The following is a 13,925-nucleotide window of genomic DNA, read 5'->3' on the forward strand; positions in this document are numbered from 1 at the left end:
GTCCAAGTATTGTGATACAGTGATGCAGTGGTTAGCACTGTCGCCTTACAGTGAGAAGGTCTTGGGTACCATTCCTGTGCTGCTGGGGTCATTTTGCGTTGACAGAGAAATGCCCAGCAGCAGGAGTTCGCGCTTTGTCTCTTGCTCTCTCCGGGCACTCTGTCTTCCTCCCACAGTCCAAAGACACGCACATCAGGCTAATTGGCAGCTCTAAATTGTCTGTAGGTGTGAAAGTGTGTGCAAAATTGGGGGGAAAAAAACTGGTGTCCTGTCCAGTGTGTAACCGCCGCCTCCGCCCGAGGACAGCTATTATTATCATTATTGTCATTTTTTTCAGATTACAACCCCAAGTTTCCCGGTGGTGGTGAAGATCGGACACGCCCACTCTGGAATGGGGAAGGTGATATTGCAGATTTCCTTTCCGAGTTTCCACAAAAATAAATTTCAGTTTTGTCAACTATGTACAGCTGGCGACTGACACAGAAGTCAAATGAGTAAGCTAAACTAAATGAGTGAAGTAAACTCACGCTAAATTGCATCAAAGTAATCTTCATAGGCTTCACCTTATAAAATAGCGTTGTTGCCCTTGTAGTGCAACATGCAACATAGTCCAGCCTTACTGAAGTGATCTGTCTGTTTTCCCTCTGTAGGTCAAAGTGGACAACTTGAGTGACTTTCAGGACATTGCCAGTGTGGTGGCCATCACTCAGACCTACTGTACCACAGAACCATTTGTCGATGCCAAGTACGACATCAGGGTCCAGAAAATTGGTGCCGACTACAAAGCATACATGTGCGTTCTTTTTGCACTGTTTCAATTTTTTGTCTGAAATCTAAATGTCGTTCTTTTTGTATCTGTGTTTATTTAGTTAACTCTACGAAATGCTCATCATATTGTGATTTGTGCTCGGGTTGAATTCATTTGGTCCTAGAAAAGTCTCTTTGCACAGGTCTTTTAGAGCCTGACACACATCCCCGTGGATCCCTGGAGTCACTCTCTGCTTTTGTCACATCTGAATGGTTGCTAAATGGTTACATAACACTGAAAACACTGTAGATTGTAACTTTCTAAGATGGTGCAGCAAGCTCTCAGCATTTAGACCTCAGTGGTCACGTTGCATTCACGACCAGGTCGAGAGTTTCGGGCCAAAGTTGGAACTGAAACTTTTCTGCTTCGCTCTGTCTAAAACCTCCTTCCCTGTGTTTATTATTTGTAAAAGTGACGGTTGATGTCCTCCATAATTTTTTACAGTCAATTTGCTCCTCTAATTGCAGGCGGACATCCATCTCTGGTAATTGGAAGAGCAACACCGGATCTGCCATGTTGGAACAAGTAGCCATGACTGACAAGTGAGCAGCCTGCCCACATTAGTGACACTCAGATGGCCCTGGCGCCACACATGTCGCCCTTGTGTTATGTCAGCATTAGTCACATGTACACACACACACACACACACACACACACACACACACACACACACACACACACACACACACACAAGAGACGTGACAGTCAGTCTAAATGCACTGTTGCTACGCCATTATTTGATTTTTAACGTGCACTGTGTTCATGTTTACATAACAGGACGTCTCAAACATCTCATGTGTTATTTCAACGAGTAAGACTCCATCTTATTAAAAATTTAGATTATCGACTTTTTCATTGTAACATTTCGGAACGGACTGAGCAGAAAGAGAAAGTTGGAAAGGGGAAGACACCAATCGATGGGGGGAAACTGCTTCACAATTGGTTTAAAGTTTGTTGTCAGGTCAGAAAGCGCCATGTCTGCACTGATGCAGTCATGCACTCAAACTGTTAACGGTGAGTTTGGAACTAAAACTACATCCCACCGTAGGCAGTAAGCAGTAAGTTGTTTTCAGTTGTCTCACCAATTGTCTTGCAACACCCCAGGCAGGTGTGGAAGCCTTCATTTGCTCAGACACAATGTTGCAAAGCAGCGTTTCCCAACTTTTGGGTCGTGGCCCAAAAGTGGGCCGTGGAGCTTCTTTTCCACTTTTTTTTTTAAAGGGATTCTAAAATACATAAATATTTATAGATACATTTTTGGGCATTTGGCAGGACACACAATTAAATTCCATCCATCCATCTCCAATACCCACTTTGTCCTGCGCTCAGGGTTAACAGGGTCTGCTGGAGCCTATCTCAGTGGTCATAGGGCGAAGGCAGGGTGTCACCCTGGACAAGTCGGCAGTTCATCGCAGGGCCACATAGAGAAACAGACAAACAAACATTGCATGCACTCCTACGGGCAAAAGAATGGGGTTCCAATTGGCCTTATATGCATGTTTTCGAACTGTGGGAGGAAGCCAGAGAACCCGGACAGAACCCACGCTGACAAAGAGAGAACATGCAAACTCCACACAGAAAGGTCCCAGGCCTGGAATCGAACCCTCAACCTGCTGTGAGGTGACAGTGCTAACCGCTGCACAACTGTGTTTCCCACAATTCAATTCAATACTTTCAATAATTTATTTACTATATATGATGGAATATGAGCTTGCGTTTTTATTTTTGGAAAATATGTGGGTCCTGAGACTGCACCAGTTGGGAACCACTGTTGTAAAGCTACTCCTATTAATAGTATAAAGAGCTATTTAACTTTACTTGCCCAGCCAAGAAGAATCTACTCAATCTAGTAAAGATTTCACCCTCGGCAGTCAGAGGGTGACTCAACCTCTGACTCTGACCTGTGTGGCAGCAGCATAGCAAATCGCTTATTATACATCTGGCACAGGAAACCGTCAGGACTGCGGTTGTCAGTTTTCCCGTCTGCGCCTCGTGGCTCCCCTGCAGTGGATCTAATTGAGCTCCCCTTATCCGACAGGTACAAGCAGTGGGTTGACGCCTGCTCCGAGATCTTTGGAGGGCTGGACGTCTGCGCCGTCAAAGCCATCTGTGGCAAAGACGGCAGAGACTACATCACCGAGGTAAGCGTGGCGAGGAGGAGGAAACGCCAGACACCTGGTGCTCACCGCATCGCACACTTGGCAGGCGGTTGAGTCAGAATGTACGGGTGAGCAGCTGTGAGTCCGTGGATCTCTAATTGCTGATTCCTGCCTTTTGCTTGGCATCACTCGCAGTGTTGGGATCAGCCTGTCGGTGGGGGGTTGTGTTTCGTCAGAGCACTGATGAGGTCTTTGGGTTTTTAAATTTAGCACGCGTGGCCTAATTTACACCACGGGGGCCTTGGGTGTCTGTCTGGCTGAGAGTACACTGGCTGGACTTAAACCGAAAAACACATTAGCGCCCTAATAATTAACGCGTAATGATCCGAAATGACTGTGAGCGGTCCGTCCAAACAAACTAAATTAGGTAGATTAAATGGTGGTGAGTAGACAATTAATTGCAAACAAAGTAGTGATGAAGGGATGTTTGCCAGTTGTTATCCTTCTTAACTGGTTGATTTATTTACTGCAACTTGAGATACTTCCATAGGCCCAATTCAGACCGCAAAATAGTTTAGTTGAAAAAAATTGAAAAGCTCATGTTCAGACAGAGATCACTGGAGAATTAGACCAAGAAAAAATATTTTCAAGGCCAAGACACGGCAGTAACAAGGATTTGTAGAGGAAACTGGTTTTATCGAGCTCTCATATTATGCAAAAAAAAAAAAAAAAAAAATCCATAAATGAGAGAGCCAGTCCATAACTTCTGGTCGGAAAGTGTGTGATAAAACACACAGTCTGGGAAAAATAAGTTATCAAACACGCGTTCTGTTTACAAGTGTCGCTGCCCCAAGAGGCCACAGTGTGTCTGGCTTATATCATGCCTCCCTACCGGGTTAGTTAACTTCTGAGAAATGGAATAAGTCCATTGTTGCTGTGCTTGAGGAAAAGTGCGCATGCTGAAAAAAAAACGTTCTGGAAATCTGCCCTTTGTGATATCAGAAAAGCCACTTCCAGCTCTCCTACTTTAGCGGCAACACCCCTGAGTCAGACCACCCGAAGCGTTTAGTGTTGTCCCTGTGGAATCCAGCATGAAATAACAATCTGAAAAAGGGTAAAATATGAGACCGTAAACTGTGAACAAAGGTAGTAGATAACCGCTGTCATCGTGGAGCCTCGGCAGGCACAACCTAACTGAGACGACGATTTAATAGAGTACTTTCCCAGCTGTTTCCCCCGCAGCACAACAAAAGCAGAGCCTTATAGGTGGGCAAACAGCGGGCGTCGTGCAAGTTTAGGCCTGCGGCGCAGACTTCCGTCGGAGCGGTAAGCATTATTCACGGGGGACAATGCAACGGTGCCGCAAAGATGTAAATCAAAGCCGATGGTCGTTTGGAGACAAACACGCTAACCTCAAAGCAATGGAAATATTCTGAGGCCGGGCCGAGTCAAACAAAAGTGAAGCCGAATCAATCACCTTCTACACTTGGCTTCGCAGCCTGTTGCATTATGCAGACAGCGAGGCTCTTTCTCGCTCAGATCGGGGTTTTGGCGTCAGACTGGACGACACATTTGTGTGTTGCTTTACGCTTCTCACCGCCGGGACCAAACAAAACAAATTTCATACAATGATACAGCACAAGTGCTGAAAGGCGAGTCAGTGGAAAAAGTTCTGTTAGTCAGTGCCTGCCGGTCACAACAGAGCAGCAGAGATGTTGTTATTTTAATCAGGTGGAGGTTTAAAACACTGGGAAAACAACAAGCAGCGGGCAACAGTGACTAAAGGGGCTGAGTCAAAGTGTGGCGAGCTGAGGTCTACCGCCGTGTAAACGGGTGAGATGGCCCACCGTGGAGATGTTGTGCAGGAGGGGGCCACAGTGGGCGCAGACGTCTGGTATGACGGAGTTCTGTTTTTCATTTTTTAAGTTGCTTTGACTGCCAAAGGGAGGGACCATGATTCGGGAACCGCAGTGACTTCGACTCTCTTCAAACGATCAGACTGAGTTCAGCAGTAATCAGTAGGTTTGTGAGTCATCTTCACGGGAAAAGTGTTGTGGGTCGGGTTATATAATTGCCAGGTGGATGTCCATTCGAAATGGTGTTGGTTGAACCTTTTTTTTTTAAGCTGACACCTCAATTTCATCCCCGCTCGGTCTGCTGCAGGATTTATCCCAGCAGAATGCTGCGGCTCCCAAAGTGCAATATTGACTTGTTTCACAACGCACGTACACATTAGAATAGGAGAGAATAACTTTGTTGTCATGAAAAATATACTGGCGTATTCATTCCGAATGGAATTCTGGTGTATTGACGCTGCACACAAAGTAAAATAGAATAATGATAAAGCAAAAAACCCATACAGAATAAACCATACAAAACCATCATAATCTGCTCCCCAAAATAGTAGGACGCCCAGTCAGTTCGCAGCAAACAAAATTGTGAAACCACTTCAGAAGTGAGAAGTGCTGACAGTCAATTAGATGTTTTAACTTTTAAACTTTTTTCCCCCTCTCTCTGGATCAGTAAGAATTTACTTAATCGACCTTTTCAGCAAAATTTAGCATGACTGCGCTCTCTCTCTCTCTCTCTCTCTCTCTCTCTCTCTCTCTCTCTCTCTCTCTCTCTCTCTCTCGCTCCCTCTCTCTCTCTCTTCCCCCATGCAGGTTGTTGGTTCGTCGATGCCACTGATCGGCGAACACCAGGCAGAGGACCGGCAGCTCATCTCGGAGGTGGTGCTGGCCCGGATAAACCAGGCGCTGGCTGCCAGGTCCTCCAGCGTCTCCCGCTCGCCCGCTCGCTCCCCTCAGGGCCAGAAGCTGACCACCGTGCAGCCTCAACAGGTAGACGCGGCCCGAAATTAAAGCTGAACCCGTGGATTCACAACAGGAGGCCTACATTTTTATCCACTTGCCAAGTACAACGTTTTCCTAAATCTGTTCTCTCTGTTTAATCAGATAAAGAGCCTTGATGCTCTGTCTAAAAAAACAGATTAAGAAAGTAATTGGATGAAGCTCCCGTCAGATTCATCCAGACTGATCACGTTTTGTTTTTTTACTAATTACGACGAAGCAGGTAAACCACACTGGATCACAGGAAGTCGCCTGTGTCTTTGACTGAAGACTTTCCAAAGCAACTTGGCAGAAAGGCACAAACATTGTTTCCACTCAACAAAACAAACTTGAGTGCCACTCTTTGTTTTCTTTTCACGCAACAATGCCACCCTGCCAACGCTGCTGTTGCTGCAGCATCCACGCTAATCTCTTTAGCAGTGACAAGGCTGGCAGCCCGGGCTTTTCTTGTGCGTTTGTCTGTTGCTGAAGCTTTTAAAAGCACCTTGCTGCAGTCTTCACCCCTCTTCACCAATGCACTTCCTGCTTTTGTCACCAAATCCGAAAAAAAATATATATATATATAAATAGGCGAGACAAGCGAGATTCCAAATCTTGGTCTTGTGTCTCGAATTAGCTACTATCAATTCACAGAAAATATTTTTCCCCTCATCCTCACTCTCTGCTGCTTTGTTCGTCTGTCTTCTGCCTCCAGAGTGCTGCCCCTAAGGAGGGAGTGGCAGACCCCAACAGGACATCAGGCCAGCGTCCTCAACCTCAAGGTTGTCTTAGCACCGTCTGTTGTGATACGCATGTGCTTCCACTGGAGCTATAAAGCAACTATGGAGGGGGGGAACCTCTAAAACTAGTGTGGACAACGCCCCTTAGTGGGCAAAATAGTCCATTATCTCACCCATGACAGGGAGATTGCAATGTTTATAGTATGAACATCCCTTACTTTATTAACTTATGACTTATACACATACTGAGCCCCTCCTCCTCCCCCCTTCACATTATGTCGTTGTAGGTTAAAATGAAAACACTTGCTACTCATCGTCAGTCCGGCGTTCCGATATACCGATGATCTACCGCCCTCTGCTGGTGTCACTGTAAACATGCACAGCCTTATTTTATTTTCATTTTTTTATTTTTTTATTTTTGCGTGATCTCTTCAATTGTTTACCATCGTGGTTGGGTCGTTTGAACTTATAAAATAAGTTGAAATGCTAATGCTAATGCTAAAACACGCTGTGTTTCTGCTAGAAGACTTTCCTCACTTGAAGTAAAACATTTTTTTCCAACCGCGTAAATATGCGTGTCTTCATCTCATTCCATTAAATCAGGTGCACCGGTGAAATCCCAGAGTGTGGATCAGTCGACAGAGTCGGCTAAGAGAGCACCTGAGCAGAAGCCCAGCCAGGCCCAGAGACCAGCTGCAGGTGCGGCTCAGAAGCCGGGCCCGGTCCAGAGGGCCGGCTCCGTCAACAAGCCCCCGGTGCCGAGGCCTCCCCCGATGACCAGGGCTCCATCTGTTACCAAGCCAGACCAAGGTTCTACCTCCACCCCAGCCCCTGCCAAAGCCTCACCATCATCTCCAGCCAAGGCAGCTGCAGCAGCTCCGACCTCCCCGGCCACCAAAGCAGAAGGGGCGGCAGCGGCAGCAGCATCCGCAAGCCCCGCCTCGGCTCCGGCCGCAGCCTCCCCCCCAGCCTCGGCTCCCACCACGGAGCAGCCGAAGCCCCAGCCTCAGGGCTCCCCGTCCGCTGCCCCCGGCAAACCCAAGGAGCTGCCCCCCAAACCCACACCGCCCGCCAAGCCCATCCCGCCCGCGCGCCGGAATTCCAAGCCGCAGCTCCAGCCAAAGCCGCAAACCCCGCCTCCTTCCAAAGCGTCGCCCAAACCCCAGCCCACCCCAGTAGCAGCGGCAGTGCCCACTCAGGCTTCAGATGCTGCTCCGGCCGCGGCCCCCGCCGCCCAGGCCGCCCAGTCCCCGGCCAAGGCCCCGGCCCAGACCAAGCCTGCCTCCCCCTCGGCCGAGCAGAGCCCTGCCGAAGAAGCCGGGGCCCCGGCCGAGGCCCAGGCCCCCGGGGATGAGCAGCCAGCCTCCCAGCAAAAGGGCCATCCTCTGCTGAAGTAAGAGCCAGACCATCAACACCCCCCTCAGCAGAAACATGAGGTTTGATGGGTCGAAAATCACATTTTCCAAATAAATTGTTCAGAAAATTCTGAAATCTACTGTACATGTTCTGTAGCAGCAAACAACATGTAGTTACTGCAGAATCCCGCCCAGATTTGATAGAAATGTGTGCTGTCTTTGTTACTTTATACTCCACTGACATTCTGTGAGCTCAGGTTTAGAACACTTCAGGTAATAACTGTGTCATACAACAGAGTTTTCGCAGAAAAAGTTACAGTAACTGAGCTGTTGAAAATACACAGACACACGCTATCATATCACGTCAAAACACGGTGTATTTATATAGTATATGTACGCAATGATTAAGTGTCTGACATCTTAGTGCAGACTTTGTGTGATGGCCCTCTTACACATTTCCCTGTTTGTTTCCCCCTCTTCCCTCACCTCTCCCTGCATCCCTTCCCTCCTTCCTCCCCCCCCTCCCATCCCCTGCCGTACTCACCCCGACTCCCACCCCACCCCACCTGCTCTCTCTCTCTCCGCCTCCGCCCTCCCCCAGTAAGTCCCAGTCCCTAACCAATGCCTTCAACGCCTTCAGCGACTCCTCTTTCTTCCGCGGGGTCTCGAGCTCCGGAGGCGACGGCCAGGACGAGGCCAAGGCCGAGACCATTCGCAACCTCCGGAAGTCCTTCGCCAGCCTTTTTTCCGACTAGACAAAACTGTAGTCAGCCTCCCCTCCCCGCCCCCCCGAGAGATTAACCCGCCCCTTCCACATGTTCCCCGTTTTACTATTGGCCGGTGACGGCTCGATTGACATTAAATGTGAACCAGTCTGAGAGTAAACTCTGTGTGTTAACTGTACTGTATTCCCTCCACCCCCACCCCCGCAGTCCCCCCCCCCCTCTCTCCTCTCCTCTACAGCTTCTCTGTGTAACAGTGGGGCCTGCTGGGTCGCACAAAACGGCTAATGATGCCGCCGCATTCGCCACAATAACTGGGGTGAACGAGTTATGTCATCACATTGGGCAGAATAGAAAAGAAAAGAATAGAAATAAAACAGAATAGAACAGAGCAGAATTTCAAAAGAATTTATTTTTTTCCCAGAGCACACTTCACAGTATATGATAGTAGAACTATAATGTTGACTACAGATGGAATGTACATACAGTATTTGCTGTATAGACATATATACAGTATATAGAAAAGATATATAACTATAAAGGGATTCAAGCCAAGTATATTAAAAAAAAAAAAAAAAAAAAAACAGCAGTTTCAGTGAGATTTTGTCAGTGACTTAACTCTTTCATTCAGTGCTCATATTATTATTGTTGCTATGATTGATTTGATTGTGCACCCCCCGCCCCCCCCCCCCCCCCCCCACCTCCCACAGAGTGAATCTGTTCTGGACAATAAGTGAAGTATTTTTTGTGGGGGCGGTACTGGGGTGCAGCCATTGTGTCTGCAGTCCGTGGCCACCGGCTCATTACTTGCTCGTCCCTTTTTATCTCCTCAGCTACAGGCCTTTGAAGTTGATTGTCTCGTGAGGGAGTTGGATATGTGTGTGTGCCAGTTCGTTCCTCTGTGTTTACTCGTTATGCATGGCTCCTCCAAGTGGCTCGGTGTGACTTTCGGATCAGTGGGGAGCTCTATCAGTGTTGAGTTTTCCCTCCGTTCGCTTCTCTATCTCTCCCCCTCCCTCTCGCTCTAGATGTTGTAGCCTTATCGTGAACATGTTTTCGACACGCAGCTACGTTTGTTAGCTGCGCAGACCCGTGTCGTTTACTCCTGGAAATACATTGTGTTACTTAAAGCAGCGCTAGCAGCCATTGACTTGTAAGTGGGAGAGTTAGCGACCCCTACTGGCATGGTGGTGGACCGTATCACTCAGGTTGCCTGCCCGGCACACAGTAGCATGCCATCCTTTACATCTACACTTCACTTGCAGACATCGACGCCTCTTGTTCCACTGTTGGAAGCTAACTTACTAACTTACAAAAGACAGGTGTATTCCTAAAAGAGGGTGCCGGGCTGAAAAACCAAGGTTACAGTGGCAGCATCAACAGACCACTCTCCCCGTAACTACAGCAGCCAATAGCAAAGCAAATCCTCTGGACTGTTTATTTCCCGGCTGCCCACCAGTGTTTGGTTCGGCATCTGCCTTTTTGTTGAACGTTTATGTTAAAAAGTTTTAAAGTTGAAAATAACTACATCGGGATGCTTTTGAGTTTGGCATGTGTTTCAGATGGGTGTTATGATCGAGATGGGCTGCAGCAGTTGTAGTTTTGAAAGCGCTGGGGTTCAGACTTATAAAATGAAATACTTGATAAAGAAAAGTAGCCGGATGCATTTCGACGGGTTAGACGACGCGTGTCTGTCGCTGTGACTGGTGATCTCTTGTTTCACCTCTGTGTAGATCTATCAACAGTATTGTAATTCGTTGATTCCTCTCATGAAAAGACATTGAGACAGTAGTGCAATAACACCTCGACCTGACTGTTGAGCGCTGTCACCCTAGCATAAGTATAAGATGTGACCACTATACATACAGAACCTGTGTATGCGATTAACGCCTTCTCCGGTACATTTACTTAGAGGTTCCCCCTAGTGGCCGCTTTCCAGGTTGCTTTTCACCACTGTCGCTGGTTTAGAATCTACTAACTTCATGGACAAGTCTGTTTGGAATCAACTGAAAGGAACCTGGACTGTACACGACTGGTCATTTTTAGTTGTGTTCATATGGGTAAAATAAAACTAAAAAAATACATTTAAATATATCTATACACTTAAAAGCTGCATATCAACCTGTCTGCTTATCCAGTACTATGTTGCAAGTAAATGATAACATACTGTATTTGTATGTATGTATTTATGTATGTATGTAGGTATTTGTCATCTCAGGAGTTTATTTTTTGTAAAGTCGATGGATTGATTTATATTTTTGAGGTTCCATATTTATGGTAGAGTATATTTATTGTTTATATTTTCCGTATTGTGTTTTTATTTGTAACGCAATACTGCTTTGCATGATCCGGGTTTTTTTTTCTTCCTCTGTACAGATTAAAGTTAATAAAGATGTGGTTCCATCATTCCACTGATTCGTTATATTATGGGCCGTGATGGTGTTTGTGCTTTTCGTTTTTGAAATGAAGGTTTGATTCTTTTAATTACGATGTAATTATCATCATTCTCATCATCATTTTCCTTTCACATGTATGTTAAATATGCAGGCATGTTGTTATGATGATGATGATGATGATGATGATGATGATGATGATGATGATGATGATTATTAGGTAATTATTTTTTATTATTATCTTATTTGTGTGGGGTAAAGGTTGAATTAGCTCAATCACACCAGCAGATGGCACCGTATACCTTCGCATGTGCTGCACTACACTATTTCGAGCTTGTAGGAAGTGGCTGGCCCTTGATGACAAGTATCTTTTCTATATTGTTTCACAAGTGTTATGGCTTAATGCCACTTTAATTAGGTCTCTGTTTGCTGCAGATTAATACAACCGATAGTGGGATTGTATACTGACATTGATGACACAATGTCAGTATACAGGATTGTGTTATGCCCCCAGTGACCCTTATTAGCGCCAGTAGTGAATGAATGAGAGTGTTTTGATGAGAGAAGCCTTAGCAGTAGTGGACTCCAGACCCTGTTATTGCCCCAACGTCTCTGTATGCACATGATGAAACACACGCTGTTCTCAGATGGCCAGCGAGTGGAGATGTGTGGCAAAACATCCATCACCATTGTTCACAGGGACGAGGACGTAGGCGGCTGAAATGCACCAGTGCAAGCCTTGATCAGCCAAAGCCTGTTTGTCCTGGTGATCATCCCACCCGGAATGGGAGTAAAGGACTGGCGAGGGAAAGGCCGATGATTCTCAATGGCTAAACACCAGAATATCCGGTTTGTGTGCTGGTGTTGCTGCTTTGACATGTTTAAAAATGGAAGGTAAAGTGAGTCAAGATTTGTCCTTTTTTGTTTAAGAAATCAGATCTTGTGAAAAGTCTGATCTTCTCCTGACACGTCAGCGCTTCTTCATAGTGCAAGTACAGAATTGTGACAGGGACCAAGAGTCCTGTGGAAACCCCATGGTGAACATATTCCGATAGCAGAGTTTCTGTCCCCCGGGGTTCTAATGTATAAACAGTCAGAAAATATTGCTGCGTTTTGTTTGGGGCAGCAAAAACTCTCAGGGGCGTCATTCTTGTTCCTGTGAGTTGATCAGCACAGAGGCATTCCGGGTGGGGAGGACTCTTCTCCATGTGAAAAACCGCCACAGAATTGAAGTTTCCTCTGCCTTCTCGCGTTTAAATAAATAAAATTTAAAAACTGTATTATCTGCAATACTCCCAAACTGCAAAAGTAGGTGTTGCGAGAAAACTCTTTAAAAGTTAACGCTCTCACAAAAAACTTAGTTGTCTTAACAGCTATCATACTCTACAAAAAAATACTGAATAAACTGCATGATAACATAGATCATTTTAAATCTATTTCCTGTCATATTATATATATATAATGTGGCGAAAAGTGAAGGCAGATTAAAAAAAAATACAACACTTGATGTTTTACATTAACAACTATCAGGCGTATGTTGTTTTTTTTTTTACCTGCTTACTCTGCTACTCTGTCATCTGCTCGGCATCACTTGAGCTGAAGGTCTGGTCATTTGACACTGACCAAAAAAAAAAACAGGAACATGATCATTTCTCCATAGACTGCAAGTCTGCAGTGAAAGCACGGTCAGGATATGGTTTAACATCACCAGCAGATTTGTAGACATGAGTATTTGTGTTTGCCAAATGGATTAATGATGAGAGATCCACTGACCAGAGAGCCTGGGCTGGTCTTGTTTGATGATAATAAAATCGAGAAGAGAATGACAACAGGATTTTTTTTAAAAGTTAGAAATTACATCCTATCCTACTAAATACAGAAAAAGACACACCATACACCTCCTGATCACAGTTAGGGAAGTGAGAAGAACTTTACCATTTTGTTGACTCATCATAAAACTAACTTCATTAAAACATGACACACAGTGTCTTGCAGGAAATAAAACTGATATGACGATATTGCAGCTCTACACAAAGCTTATTCATTGCTGATTAAGGCTGCCCCGATCATGTTCATCCGCCTACGTCCTGCAAATTTGGCTGTAGGTTTTTTTTTTTTTGTGTGTTTTTTTTTTTTTTTTGACAGTGTGCAGGTTTGTCATCCTTTTGCCTGATTTATTTATAAGATCAGTTATTGTAAAAAAAAATTTGTGTTAAAACTAATTGAATCAGTTAAAGTTCACAGTTTAGTTAATCCTAACTTAAAGCTCCGCGATGCATTACAAAAATCGGTCTTTAGATGTGAATATTTTGATATTTGATTTGATATATTAGAAGAAAACCTTCCTAAATGAGTCAGTAGTTGCCACTTTTTAGAGTTTGACCTCAAACGGCATCAACCGTCAGCAAGCCAAAATCCAAACGATAGCTTTTATGAGGGAGCAGATAACCTCTTCGCAAAAGTGCCTCCGAGTAGATCAAGTCCACCACACGTTGGTCAAAAGTGTGCAGGACGTAAACGTGACTGAGATAAGATCTGGCTGTTGTGACCCCATTAATCATCATTAGTTGACTAAGTGGCTGAGCAGCGTACGGACGAGGGTGTGTGTGTTGTCAATAACTCAGCGAGTGAGACAAGCTGTCGCTCCATGACAGGCTGGAGGAGAAGCTTCATTGCCTTTCTCCACAAAGCTTCTTGTCAGATTAGATCTGAGACAACTTGCTTCTGCAGTGTTCCCTGATGTTATCTCAGATTATCTGACCCTGCTGGCGTACTGCTGACCACATGAACGTAGCTGTTTTTTGTCTGTCGAAAAAGAAACCTCTGTCCACTCAAAAGCTTCATAATATAATAATAATAAAAAAAAACAAAGTCAGAGCAATTAGGATTTTCACAGCAGTTTTGAGTTTTGTAAGATTTTACAGTAGACGAAGCAAAAATATATGTCCTGCATGTGATTTGCGGTTAAAGGGCATTACAC

At 45.3% G+C, this 13,925-nt stretch overlaps 1 protein-coding gene across 2 annotated transcripts in view; it reads left to right on the plus strand.

Annotated features, from left to right (window-relative positions):
• syn2b (synapsin IIb) overlaps positions 1 to 9,853 on the plus strand; it is a 61,213-nt gene extending 51,360 nt beyond the window's left edge. The window contains exons 6-13 of one of the 2 annotated variants that reach the window (XM_076025344.1): positions 338 to 400; positions 651 to 793; positions 1,276 to 1,350; positions 2,847 to 2,949; positions 5,571 to 5,747; positions 6,451 to 6,517; positions 7,079 to 7,911; positions 8,432 to 8,570. In XM_076025344.1, coding sequence (XP_075881459.1) covers positions 338 to 400; positions 651 to 793; positions 1,276 to 1,350; positions 2,847 to 2,949; positions 5,571 to 5,747; positions 6,451 to 6,517; positions 7,079 to 7,872 — 1,422 coding nt within the window. In that variant the 3' untranslated portion in view covers positions 7,873 to 7,911; positions 8,432 to 8,570. Of the gene's footprint in view, positions 1 to 337; positions 401 to 650; positions 794 to 1,275; positions 1,351 to 2,846; positions 2,950 to 5,570; positions 5,748 to 6,450; positions 6,518 to 7,078; positions 7,912 to 8,431 lie in introns of both variants that reach the window. The other variant, XM_076025343.1, reaches the window with a different exon arrangement.
• Positions 9,854 to 13,925: the final 4,072 nt, after the last annotated feature.

The sequence above is a fragment of the Nelusetta ayraudi genome, unplaced genomic scaffold (assembly GCF_046127955.1).
Source record: "Nelusetta ayraudi isolate G7.1 ecotype Tasmania unplaced genomic scaffold, CSIRO-AGI_Nayr_v1 ptg000017l, whole genome shotgun sequence".
Lineage (NCBI taxonomy): Eukaryota > Metazoa > Chordata > Actinopteri > Tetraodontiformes > Monacanthidae > Nelusetta > Nelusetta ayraudi.